This window comes from Myxine glutinosa, chromosome 10, assembly GCF_964187855.1.
Source record: "Myxine glutinosa chromosome 10, kmMyxGlut1.1, whole genome shotgun sequence".
Classification (NCBI taxonomy): Eukaryota; Metazoa; Chordata; class Myxini; order Myxiniformes; family Myxinidae; genus Myxine; species Myxine glutinosa.
The window spans coordinates 26,217,111-26,229,166 of NC_136270.1; the positions used below are offsets into that span (position 1 = coordinate 26,217,111).

Here is a 12,056-nt window from a genome sequence, read left to right on the forward strand (position 1 = left end):
CAAGCACGACATCGCCTGGTCCGCAGCAATGGATGCGGCCTTCCAAAGCTCAAAGCGGGCCCTCGCCGACGCAACACTGCTCGCTCACCCGGTGCTCAACGCTCCCATCGCCCTCACCACGGATGCCTCCGACTACGCGGTGGGCGCCGTACATGAGCAATGGGTGAACGGGGTTTGGCAGCCACTCGCTTTTTTCAGCCGGCAGCTCCGGCCGAACGAGCTCAAATACAGCACGTTTGACCGGGAGCTCCTCGGTCTACACCTGGCCGTCTGCCATTTCCGCCACCTCCTGGAGGGCCGACCTTTCACAGCGTTCGTCGACCACAAGCCATTGGTTTACGCCATGGCCAAGGTCACGGAGCTGTGGTCGGCCCGCCAACAGCGCCACCTCTCCGCCGTGTCGGAGTTTACCACGGACATCCGGCACGTCGCCGGCAAAAACAACGCCGTGGCCGACTGTCTTTCCCGGGCCAGCGCGAACGCGTTCCACCTGGGCGTGGACTTTGCGCTTATGGCGGCGGACCAAACAACCGACACCACGGTGCAAGCCCTCCGGGCGGCGGACACGGGCCTCCGCCTGGCCGACATCCCCTTCGCGGACACTGTCCTGCTCTGCGACGTCTCCCAAGGCCAGCCTCGCCCCATCGTGCCCGTCACCTGGCAACGCCGCATCTCCGCCTCCCTCCACGGCCTTTCCCACCCGGGCCGGAAAGCTTCCCAGAAGCTGGTGTCGGCGCGATTCGTCTGGCACGGCCTTCGTCGGGACGTCCGCAATTGGACCAGCACCTGCACGGCCTGCCAACGGGCCAAGGTCCACCGACACACCCAGGCCCCGCTGGCACCTTTCACCGTGCCCGAACGACGTTTCGACCACGTCAACGTGGATCTGGTGGGCCCCCTCCCCCCGTCACGGGGGTTCACACACCTGCTCACCATGGTGGACAGGACCACCAGGTGGCCGGAGGCCGTTCCCCTCATCTCCACCACCACCGCCGACATGGCGCAGGCTTTCATCGCCACCTGGGTCGCCCGCTTCGGCGCACCGGCGGACATCTCGTCAGACCGCGGACCACAGTTCACCTCCGAGCTGTGGGGTGCGGTCGCCCGCAACCTGGGGGTCAAGCTCCACCGTACTACGGCCTACCACCCCCAAGCAAACGGGTTGAGCGAGCGATTCCACCACTCCATGAAGGCCGCGCTCATGGCCGGCCTTCAAGACGGCGGTTGGGCCGACCGGCTGCCATGGGTCCTTTTGGGCCTCCACACGGCCCCCAAGGAGGACCTCCAGGCATCCACCGCCGAGCTTGTCTATGGCCAGGCGCTACGCGTCCCGGGCGAATTCGTGCCCGACGCTACCAGTCCCTGGTCCGTAGCTCACCAGCGCTCGGACCTCCAGGAGGCCGCCCGACGGTTTGCCCCCATGCCAACATCCCACCACGGTGACCCCCAGTCCTACGTCCCCCCAGCACTTCGCACAGCGGAGTATGTTTTTGTGCGTCACGACGCACATCGGGGGCCACTCCGGCCGCCGTACGACGGGCCCTTCCGGGTGCTGCGACGGGACGACAAGTCGTTCGTCATCGACATCGGCAGCAGGTCGGACCGGATTGCGGTGGACCGCCTCAAGCCGGCGCACGTGGACGTCGACCACCCACCACGGGTGGCCCTTCCGCCGCGGCGAGGCCGCCCCCCGTCCACGGTGCCCCCCACTCGACCACCCACCACCACACCGGACCACCTCCCACGACCCGCCAGGGGTCGCTTCGGCCGCGTCATCAGGACCCCCCTCAAATTGACCCTGCCGGTGCAAGTCGATTCTGGGGGGACGTGTGTAGCAGCTACCGCTTGGTTTTCACAATCGCCTTGCACCTATCAAGGACGCGGAGCGATCACCATGCCGGGCTCGTCCAGGACGCCCGGGCAGGCTCGCCCTCAACTTGCCAGGCCGCAGCCAGGACGCTGGGCCACGCCCCCTCTCGCCTTTCCTGGGCAAACGCTCCGGGATAATATGTATATATATTGCTGCCCGATAAACGGGCTTTTCAGAGTGCCTGAGTGTTTGGTTTGAATAAAGCAACTCGGATGAATTCCAGCTTTTTGTCGCGTCCATTCTTCCGATCGACGTGGGAGCCCCAGCTCCTTCATAGTCATATATATATATATATATATGTATATATATATATATATATATATATATATATATATACATATATATATATATATACATATATATATATATATATATATATATATTAGGGTGGGCTTCAAAAAATCAAAATGCAGATGTTCTCTGGGACATGGTCTATTTTTGTTCCTTTTGGTGTCAAAGGAAACCACACCAAATTTGAATGGAATCCAATAATATTTCGGGGTGCCACATCAGTGATAATTTTCCCCCATGCAAAAATAGGAATTCCCATTTTTTGGGCTGTATATAAACCACCTTTAGAGGCCATTTTTCCCCGCAAGCGGGGGTTGGCCTTTTTCGGGAACTGTGGTTGTTGTTGTTTTTCGGTCCCCTTTTTGAAGCAATGTTTTACGGCCGGATGCCCTTCCTGACGCCAACCCTTTTTGCCGCCTTTAACGACACAAGCAGGGAATTACCAGTGAACTGGTACTCAAATTTGCCGACCTCGGAAGGTATGACAGGCTGAGTCAACCCCCCTGGCGTTAATTCAGCGATTGACCGGGATTCGAACCCAGGATCCTAGGATCCTAAGCCGACACCCTAGCCGCTAGCCCAGCACCAGGGCCCAGCACCAGGGCTGTATATACACAAAATAAATACATAATTATATATATACATTAAATATAATATTAAAAATAAATATATAGTAAATATACATTAAATAATAATAATATATATTATATTATACATTATATATACAATTATACGATAGACAATTATACGAATATAGACAAATATAATACATTAAATAATATATTAAAAATAAATATAATATATTAAAATTTAAATATAATAAATAAATATATAGTTATACAATATATATACATTATAATTAAATATACATTAAATTTATACATAAAATATACATTAAATAATAAATATACATAAATACACATTATACATTATATATATAGTTATATACAATATATTATACATACAGTTTTGAGACTTCCTATGATCACTATCTGGGCAATTTTCATGCATGTTTTGTACAGGTTCCCGGGGTCAGGGGTACGCTTTTTTAGTGTGTAATATGTAGGCCTAACTTATTGACTGTGGCTCTTTTGTAGAGAGTGACCCTGTGGAGTAAGAATTAACAGGATTTTACCCACATTCTTGCATATTTTGCAGATATGGCATGTGCTAGTACCAGTGTTTAATTGAAAACTCGGGCTCAGGATAATGTGTATCTCATTGGGTCCACTTCTGGAGATGCCATCAAAGGTGCCAAGCTCCCGACTGTGCATCAATCTCTTGTCCTGTTTTTCCATCACCTGAAGAAGGAGAATCGCACTGCCCAGGAGAGTGCAACCCTCACCATTGAAGAGGTTGTGAAGTTCTGGGAAAAAGCTCACCTACCTACAACGACGAAGCAGCACTGCATCCATCGTTTGGAGAGGCTATATGAAGAATGAAGGAGCCTCCAAAAAGGTGCAAAGCGGGGTGGTGCGACCCAAGAGAAAAAGGAAGCATCCTTCAAGGCCTCCTTGGAGAAGACGTTTGATCTTAGGCATGCAGATTCGGAGGCCATAATCACCAACCCCGAGGACAGGAAGTTTCTTCACGATCAATTCTCAGAGAGGAAGGCTTCAATGGGATCTGTAGACACTGTGTTGGAAGCAAAAACGAAGCGAAAGAAAGAAAGGGAAGAAAAGGAGAAGACTAAGGCAGAGAAGAAAAATAAGAGACAGGAAATGGTCATGAAGGGTGCTACTGCTATGGAAGTCACAGACTCAGACTCTGACTCTGAGCCCCCACGGCACAGGCTGGTTCTTCATCATCTGATGGTGGGATATCTCGTCCCAAGAAAAGAAGGCCTATCAACATTGTCACTCCTGAAGTCGCAGCTTCTTTGAATCGTACGAAAACAAGTGACCGAATGGCTGTCCACAACTTGGCATCCATTTGTAGAGCAGTAGGATGGGATCCTGCAGAGCTGGCACTGAACCGATGGACAGTGCGGTGGAATCGCATGATGCATCGATGCAAAACCATGGACGAAATAAAAGAAGCATTTCATCATAATGTGCAGGGTCCTTTAGTGGTCCATTGGGATGGAAAGCTTCTTCCCGATGTCACTGGAGATTTTGTGCATGTGAAGGTGGATCGTCTTCCAATCCTTGTGTCCAACCAGTACCATGGAATGGAGCAGCTGTTGAATGTTCCCAAGTTACCTGACGGGTGAGGAGAAGCTATGGCAACCGCTGTAGTGGACACACTGAAGAGCTGGAACCTTGTGGGCAAGGTGAAGGCTTTGTCTTTTGACACAACGGCCAGCAATTCAGGTGTTCGTGGAGGGGCTGCTGTCCTCATTGAAAAGAAGCTACAGACTGAACTAATTCATTTGGATTGCCGCCATCATCCGCACAAAATCATTCTGGGAGATGTTTTCACCACTCTTTTCGGTCCTTCATTAGGCCCTGACATCCAGCTTTTTAAGCGGTTTCAGGCAGAGTGGCCGTCCATTGCCCATCACCAACCAAAAAATGGATTCACAGATCCTGATGCGGCAGCTGAGTTTGCACAGAACAATGACATGATGGATGAAGCTCTGGAATTTGCTCTTGTGTGTTTGAAAGATCAGCAGCCACGAGATGATTATCGTGAACTCCTAGAACTGACTGTCATCTACATGGGAGGAATCCCACCTCGTGGAATCCGGATCATGGCTCCAGGAGCAATGCACAGAGCCAGATGGATGGCAAAAGCACTATATTCACTACAGGTGTTCATGTTTCGGTCAGAGTTCCACTTGACACTTCGAGAGGTGAGAGAACTCCGAGCCTTCAACATTTTTGTCTGCCTTGTGTATGTACAGGCTTGGTTTCGGGCTCCACAAGCTATTGAGGCTCCCCTGAATGACATTAACCTCTTCAAGAAGTTGGAAATTTTTGAACAAATCAATCAGAAGATGGCTCAGGCAGCCTTGAAGGCACTTGGCCGCCACACGTGGTACATGAGCCCAGTACTAGTGGCATTTGCATTCTTTGACACCAGAATTGACAAAGAAAGCAAGATCAATATGATTGAAGCATTGAAAAATGACGGTGAAAACCCCTCTCAAAAGAGACCAGCTATCAAACGAGGAACCGCCCTGTCAATCGCTGGCCTCATAACAAAACACACCAAGCATTTCTTCAGCATCCTAGGGACCCCAACTGATTGGATGGATAAGGATCCTGGTTCATGGGAGCAAGAAACCAGCTTTCAGGAAGCAAAGAAAGCCGCCAGTGGCTTAGTCGTGGTGAACGACAGGGCAGAAAGGGGTGTCGCATTGATACAAGACTACAATAAGCTCCTTACAAAGGATGAAGAGCAAAAGCAAGCTCTGCTCCAAGTTGTTGCTGCTCACAGGAAGATGTACCCCGATGCCAAGAAGGCAACAGTGGTGAAACAGGCCCAGAAATAGGAGTTACATTTCTCATTATATTTGGGTTTTTTAATATTATGTGATATGGTGTCTCTTCATTTTATGAACTGAACATTTGGATTGTTATCATTGAATTTGAGTTTTCATAGCAATATAGTGCTATTTGTGCAGCTATTGTAACTTGTGTTTGCTAGAATACAAAGAAAGTGAGTGGAGGGTGGATTTTCATAAAACAAACTTCTGGTTTTGCTTTCGATCCAAATATAGAAAAGTTTTGTAGACACCTTTAGTTTGAAGGCTGATGTGGCACCCCTAAATAAAATCAGATTGCTTTCATATTTGGTGTCTTTTCATTTTGGAACAAAAGGAACAACATAAAGCCATGTCCCAGTAAATATTTTTAAAAAATTATTTTGAGCACCACCCTAATATATATATATATATATATATGTATATATATATATATATATGTATATATATATATATATATATATATATATATATATATATATATATATATATATATATATACATACATATATATATATATATATATATATATATATATATATATATATATATATATATATATATACTGTATATATATATATATATATATATATATATATATATATATATATATATATATATATATATATATATATATATATATATATATATAATCGGGAGATTAAATCAGACGCGGACGTAGCTTCAGGACGTCGATCTTTAATTTTATGTGTTGCCTGTATATACATGCCTGTTGTTTCTGTAGACTAAAAAGAAGACCTTTGTTGGTCAAAAGCTTGTCGAAAATTAAAGATCGACGTCCTGAAGCTACGTCCGCGTCTGATTTAATCTCCCGATTATTTATTTAATGCAAATGAGACGCCCTGCTCGTACTGTGGAGTTTCTACTATTTCTCACAGTTATATATATATATATATATATATATATATATATATATATATATATATATATATATATATATATATATATATATATTATATATATATAGTGCATTCAGAAAGTATTCAGACCCCTTCACTTTTTTCACATTTTGTTATGTTGCAGCCTTATGCTGAAATCGTTTAAATTCATTTTTTCCCTCATCAATTTACACTCAATACCCCATGATGACAAACAGAAAACAGGGTTTTAGAAAGTTTTGCAAATTAATTAAAAAGAAAAACTGAAATATCACATTGACATAAGTATTCATACCCTTTGCTATGACACTTGAAATTTATCTCAGGTGCCTCCCATTTCTCTTGATCATCTTTGAGATGTTTCTACACCTTGATTGGAGTCCAACTGTGGTAAATTCAATTGATTGGACATGATTTGGAAGGGCACACACCTGTCTATATAAGGTCTCACAGCTGACAATGCATATCAGAGCAAAAACCAAGCCATGAGGTCGAAGGAACTGCCTGCAGAGCTCAGAGACAGGATTGTGTCGACGCACAGATCTGGGGAAGCCTACAAAAAAATCTCTGCTGCATTGAAGGTTCCCAAGAGCACAGTGGACTCCATATTTCTTAAATTTGGAAGAAGTTTGTAACAACCAGGACTCTTCCTAGAGCTGGCCGCCCGGCCAAACTGAGTAATCGGGGTAGAAGGGCCTTGGTAATAGAGGTGACCAAGAACCCGGTGGCCACTCTGGCTGAGCTCCAGAGATCCTGTGTGGAGATGGGAGAAACTTCCAGAAGGACAACCATCACTGCAACACTCCACCGATCTGGGCTTCATGGCAGAGTGGCCAGACGGAAGCCAAACTGTTCAATCTTGGTTTCATCAGACCACAGAAGCTTGTTTCTCACAGTCTGAGAGTCCTTCAGGTGTTTTTCTGCAAACTCCAAGCGGGCTTTCATGTGTCTTTCACTGAGGAGAGGAGAGGCCTTCTTTCAGCATCTTGCGGTCTGCTCTCGGGCTCAACTTGCTGGGGTGGCCTGGCTTGAACAAGTTGGCAGTTGTTTAGAATCTTCTCCACTTGTAGATGATCTTCCGGACAGTCGAATAATTGATTTCAAATTGTTTGGAGATCTTTTTAAATCCATTCCCAGACTCGTAGGCATCTATATCCTTCTTTCTGAAGGCCTCAGAGAGCTCTTTTGATCTAGGCATGGTGACGCTGCACACTCCAACAACAAAGAGCAAACCAAACTAAATGTCTGAGGTTTAAATAAGACAGGTTCCTCCAAGATCCTCTCTAACGATGTTCTAATCATTTGCACCTGATTCTAATTTTAGGTATTTGAAGTGGTGATAAATGTCGGGGTGTACTTACTTTTTCCACATGCGAAATTTGCATTTATCTTTATTTAAATTATACAATGGACTACAAAATGTAAATGTTTCATGATATTTGTTATATTATATCACCTTTATCTATCAATATTGTTGAAATGAAGATCAAATAGCTGTATGTTGAAATATGTTGAAAAAGTCAAAACTTTACATGGGGTGTACTTACTTTTTTACGTCACTGTATGTAAATGGACTGATTCAATCTGGTAAAACATTGCTTGCAAATGTAAAAAAAAAAGTTTGGATGCTCTTGGCCTCATCATTTTGCTTTCCCCCCAGGCTTTCCACCCCCAAAATATCCTTTGCAATCTGCAGTACCTCTTGCAATGTGTTGTAAGGCGCAGCCAAGTCCATCTGCAGCAAGTTTCCTACAAAGGGCCATCTTCGGGGTCCAGGAGGAAAGATGCCATGGTTCGATTTCTTGGTCAATAATCTTCGGAGGAATATCATCAAGATTGACCCAGCAATGAGCAGCACAGTTCCAACAGGCACAGGGCCATATCCAGGCAAAAACTCAGCCATCACATCAAGAATATTTAAAACCTGCAAAAAGAATAGTTTTCAGTGAAACATTTTTGGTGTATTTGGTTCAAGGTTCAACATTTCCATGCACTAGTTGTGCCTGGGTAGGCAAATGGGAAGGAAGTACAACCAGAATATCCAACCTTTAACCTCTGCTCTTTTTATCTTGCCTTGACGTGCAGTTATTGCTTCAGGAAGGTAAAACAAGGTGCATGCCAAAGAGTAAACCACACTACACTTTGGCACAAAAGAGTAACAGGACACTGTCCTTTCCAAGAGTTACAATAAAAGGCCCCTTGCGTAATCCCATTTGCACGACAAATTGTAACTGAAGACAGCTTGGAAACCAAAACAGGTTTTCCAAATGAGATAAGAGATTTTCATATACATTCACTTGACAAACAGATGTTGAACCTCAGCACCTTGCTAAGGTTCAACGGCTGTTAGTTACCAAGCAAAATAAAATTCCATTCGCTGCAGGCAGCCTGGAAAATAAATTAAACCAAAAAAAGAAAAAAGAAAAGAAAGCAAAACTGCCTCAAAAATTAATCAAATAATGAATTACTTCTGAAAGCCAAATTATCAGCATTTGATATGTAGCCTGTGGCTGCTGGTTGGATCATTGCTGGGAGCATGGCTGTGCTGCATTGGCATAAAAAACACAGCAATAAAAAAAAATTGCGGTCCAAGGAGGTACACGGGGGAGTTTGAGCCCCCCAAATTGGTATTTGCTCCCTTCCCCCGAAACTACACACAATTTCAATGAAACTTTACCACAACCTTCCATTTACCACAACCTTCATTACCCATGATGCACCAAACTTTGTTTACGGCATTAAAAACTAGATGGTGTAGCGACCCATGGGTCCCCCAAAGCTCGAGACCAGCAACATAATATCCTTGCCCAAGCCGGTGACGTAACCGGCGGACAAACCGCGGCGCCGAGGTTATAATTGCTTGCACCTGTCGGTCACGTGACCACCAAAGCGTGCCTCGCCTGAGAGGCGTGGCTTTGGTTCTGACATATGCTTTTTGCTTTGGATTATATGTATGCGAACCCGATAAACCGGTTTTCAGAGTTCCCGAGTTGATTATACAATAAACATCTTCTCGGACGAGTTTGTGTCTTGTCCGTCACTTCGTCCGTCTCAAGCAGGAGCGCTGCTCCTTCACTGGTGACCCCGAGTTTACGACACGCGATGGACACGGCAGTGTCCCTCAAACTGCCCACTTTCTGGGAAGCACATGCCGCCGTCTGGTTCGCTCAGGCGGACTCCCAGTTCGCCCTGCGTGGCATTACGGAGGACACCACTAAATACCATTACGTGGTCGCCGCGCTCGTCTCCGTGACCGCCGCCCGCTGCCTGAGCCTCCTCCAGAGCCCGCCCGCTGACGGCAAGTACGACGCCATCAAGGCACTTCTTCTGGGTGCTTTCGCCCTCTCCCCGGCTGAACGCGCACGACGCCTGCTCGACCTTCCTGAGCTCGGCGATACGCGCCCGTCCGAACGTATGGACTACATGCTCGCGTTGCTCGGCGAGCACCCCTCGGATTTCCTTTTCCGAGAGCTTTTTCTCCGCCAGCTCCCGGCCCAGGTTCGGGTCGCCCTGGCAAGCACGACCATCGCAAACCCCCGCGACCTCACCAGGGAGGCCGACAAGATCGATTCGGCAAGCCAGCTCATCGGAGCGGCGAGCCAGCTCATCGGGGTGGCTGCCGGGAGCCCACCCGCCGCCCAGTCGGCGCCCGCGGCACAGTTTCCCGCCCGACGCCCGCGACGCAGCTTCCTTCCCGGAGGCCGCCGGGCCGGCGCGACTGGCAGCGGCGACGCCGCGTCGCCCGGTCCCGACACGTCGACCGGAGCCCCCGCCAGACCCGGCCTGGTGTTATTTCCACGCCAGGTTCGGGCGGCGGGCCCGATCATGTCAACCCCCGTGCACGTTCGGCAAGTCGGGAAACGGTCGGGCCGGCGCTCACTACCAGCCATGAGCGCCGGCCGTTCCGGAAACCTGCTATTCATCGCGGACCAAGCGTCGGGGCGGCGTTTTCTCTGCGACACCGGCGCTCAGCTGAGCGTCATTCCCGCTTCGGCGGAGGACAGGCGGGCCGCCATTTGCGGCCCCTCCTTAATCGCGGCCAACGGCTCCGCCATCCGCACCTTCGGCCCACGCACCGTCGCCCTCCGCTTCGGCAGCCAGCTCTTCCGCTGGGAGTTCTTGACGGCGGATGTCCCCATGGCTTTGCTCGGTGCCGATTTCCTTTGCGCCCATGGGCTGCTGGTCGACGTTAAACGTCGGCGTTTCGTCAACGCCGAAACTTTCAGCTCGCTGGCGTGCGCCTTGAGCCGTTCCGCGCCCACCGAGCTTTCCTGCGTCCTCCCGTTGGCAGACGACTTCGCGCGTCTCCTCGCGGAGTTCCCGGCCCTCACGCGACCGACGTTTTTGGCCGCCGCGGTGCGTCACGGCATCGAGCATCATATTCCCACTACGGGCCCGCTGGTGTACGCCCGAGCTCGCCGTCTCGACCCAGCCAAACTCGCCGTCGCCAAGGCCGAGTGCGCCGCGCTGGAGCGCCTCGGCATCGTGCGGCGCTCCGACAGCGCCTGGGCCTCGCCGCTGCACATCGTCCCGAAGCCGGGGGCGGATGGCGGCCATGCGGCGACTACCACCGCCTCAACGACGCCACTACCCCCGACAGGTACCCCGTCCCGCACATCCAGGATTTTTCCGCCCGGTTGGTGGGGCGGACCATTTTTTCAAAAGTGGACCTGATTCGGGGGTACCACCAGGTGCCCGTCCGCCCAGCCGACATCCCGAAGACGGCTGTTATTACACCTTTCGGCCTCTTCGAATTCCTCCGGATGCCCTTCGGCCTCAAAAACGCGGCACAGGCATTCCAGCGCCTGATGGACGGCGTGCTGCGCGACTTGCCGTTCCTCTTTACCTACCTGGACGACATACTGGTCGCCAGCACGTCCAGAGCCGAGCACCTCCTCCACCTCCGGACGCTGTTCGGCCGCCTCAGCGAGCACGGCTTGATCGTCAACCCGGCAAAATGTCATTTTGGTGTGGCGACGATCGACTTTTTGGGCCACCGCATCACCCGGAACGGCGCTGTGCCGCTACCGGCCAAAGTCGAGGCCATCGCCGCTTTCCCGCGCCCCCGCTCCGTCAAGGCGCTGCAGGAGTTCCTCGGGATGGTGAACTTTTATCACCGCTTCGTGCCCTGAGCTGCGCAACTCATGCGGCCCTTGTACACCGCCCTCCGCGGCCAGCTGGCGAAGCGCGACGTCGTCTGGTCCACGGACATGGACGCTGCTTTCACCGGCGCGCAACGGGCCCTCACCGATGCCACGCTGCTGGCCCACCCGGTACCCCATGCTCCCATCGCCCTCACCACGGACGCCTCCGACTACGCCGTGGGCGCGGTTCATGAACAATGGGTAAACGGGGCCTGGCAGCCGCTCGCGTTCTTCAGCCGGCAACTCCTGCCCAACGAGTTGAAGTACAGCACTTTCGACCGCGAGCTCCTCTGGCTGTACCTGGCCGTCCGCCATTTTCGCCACCTCCTGGAGGGCCGCCCGTTCACAGCCCTTGTCGACCACAAGCCATTGATTTTCGCCATGGCCAAGGTCACGGAGCCGTGGTCGGCCCGCCAGCAGCGCCA

At 49.9% G+C, this 12,056-nt stretch overlaps 1 protein-coding gene across 1 annotated transcript in view; it reads right to left on the bottom strand.

The window, feature by feature from the left end:
* The window catches only part of LOC144888245 (cytochrome P450 2C23-like), a 799,004-nt gene that overhangs the window by 770,551 nt on the left and 16,397 nt on the right, over nt 1-12,056 (bottom strand). The window contains exon 2 of the mRNA XM_078785459.1: nt 8,187-8,411. Within this exon, the coding sequence (XP_078641585.1) occupies nt 8,187-8,390 (204 nt within the window). The 5' untranslated portion in view covers nt 8,391-8,411. The remainder of the gene's footprint in view (nt 1-8,186; nt 8,412-12,056) is intronic.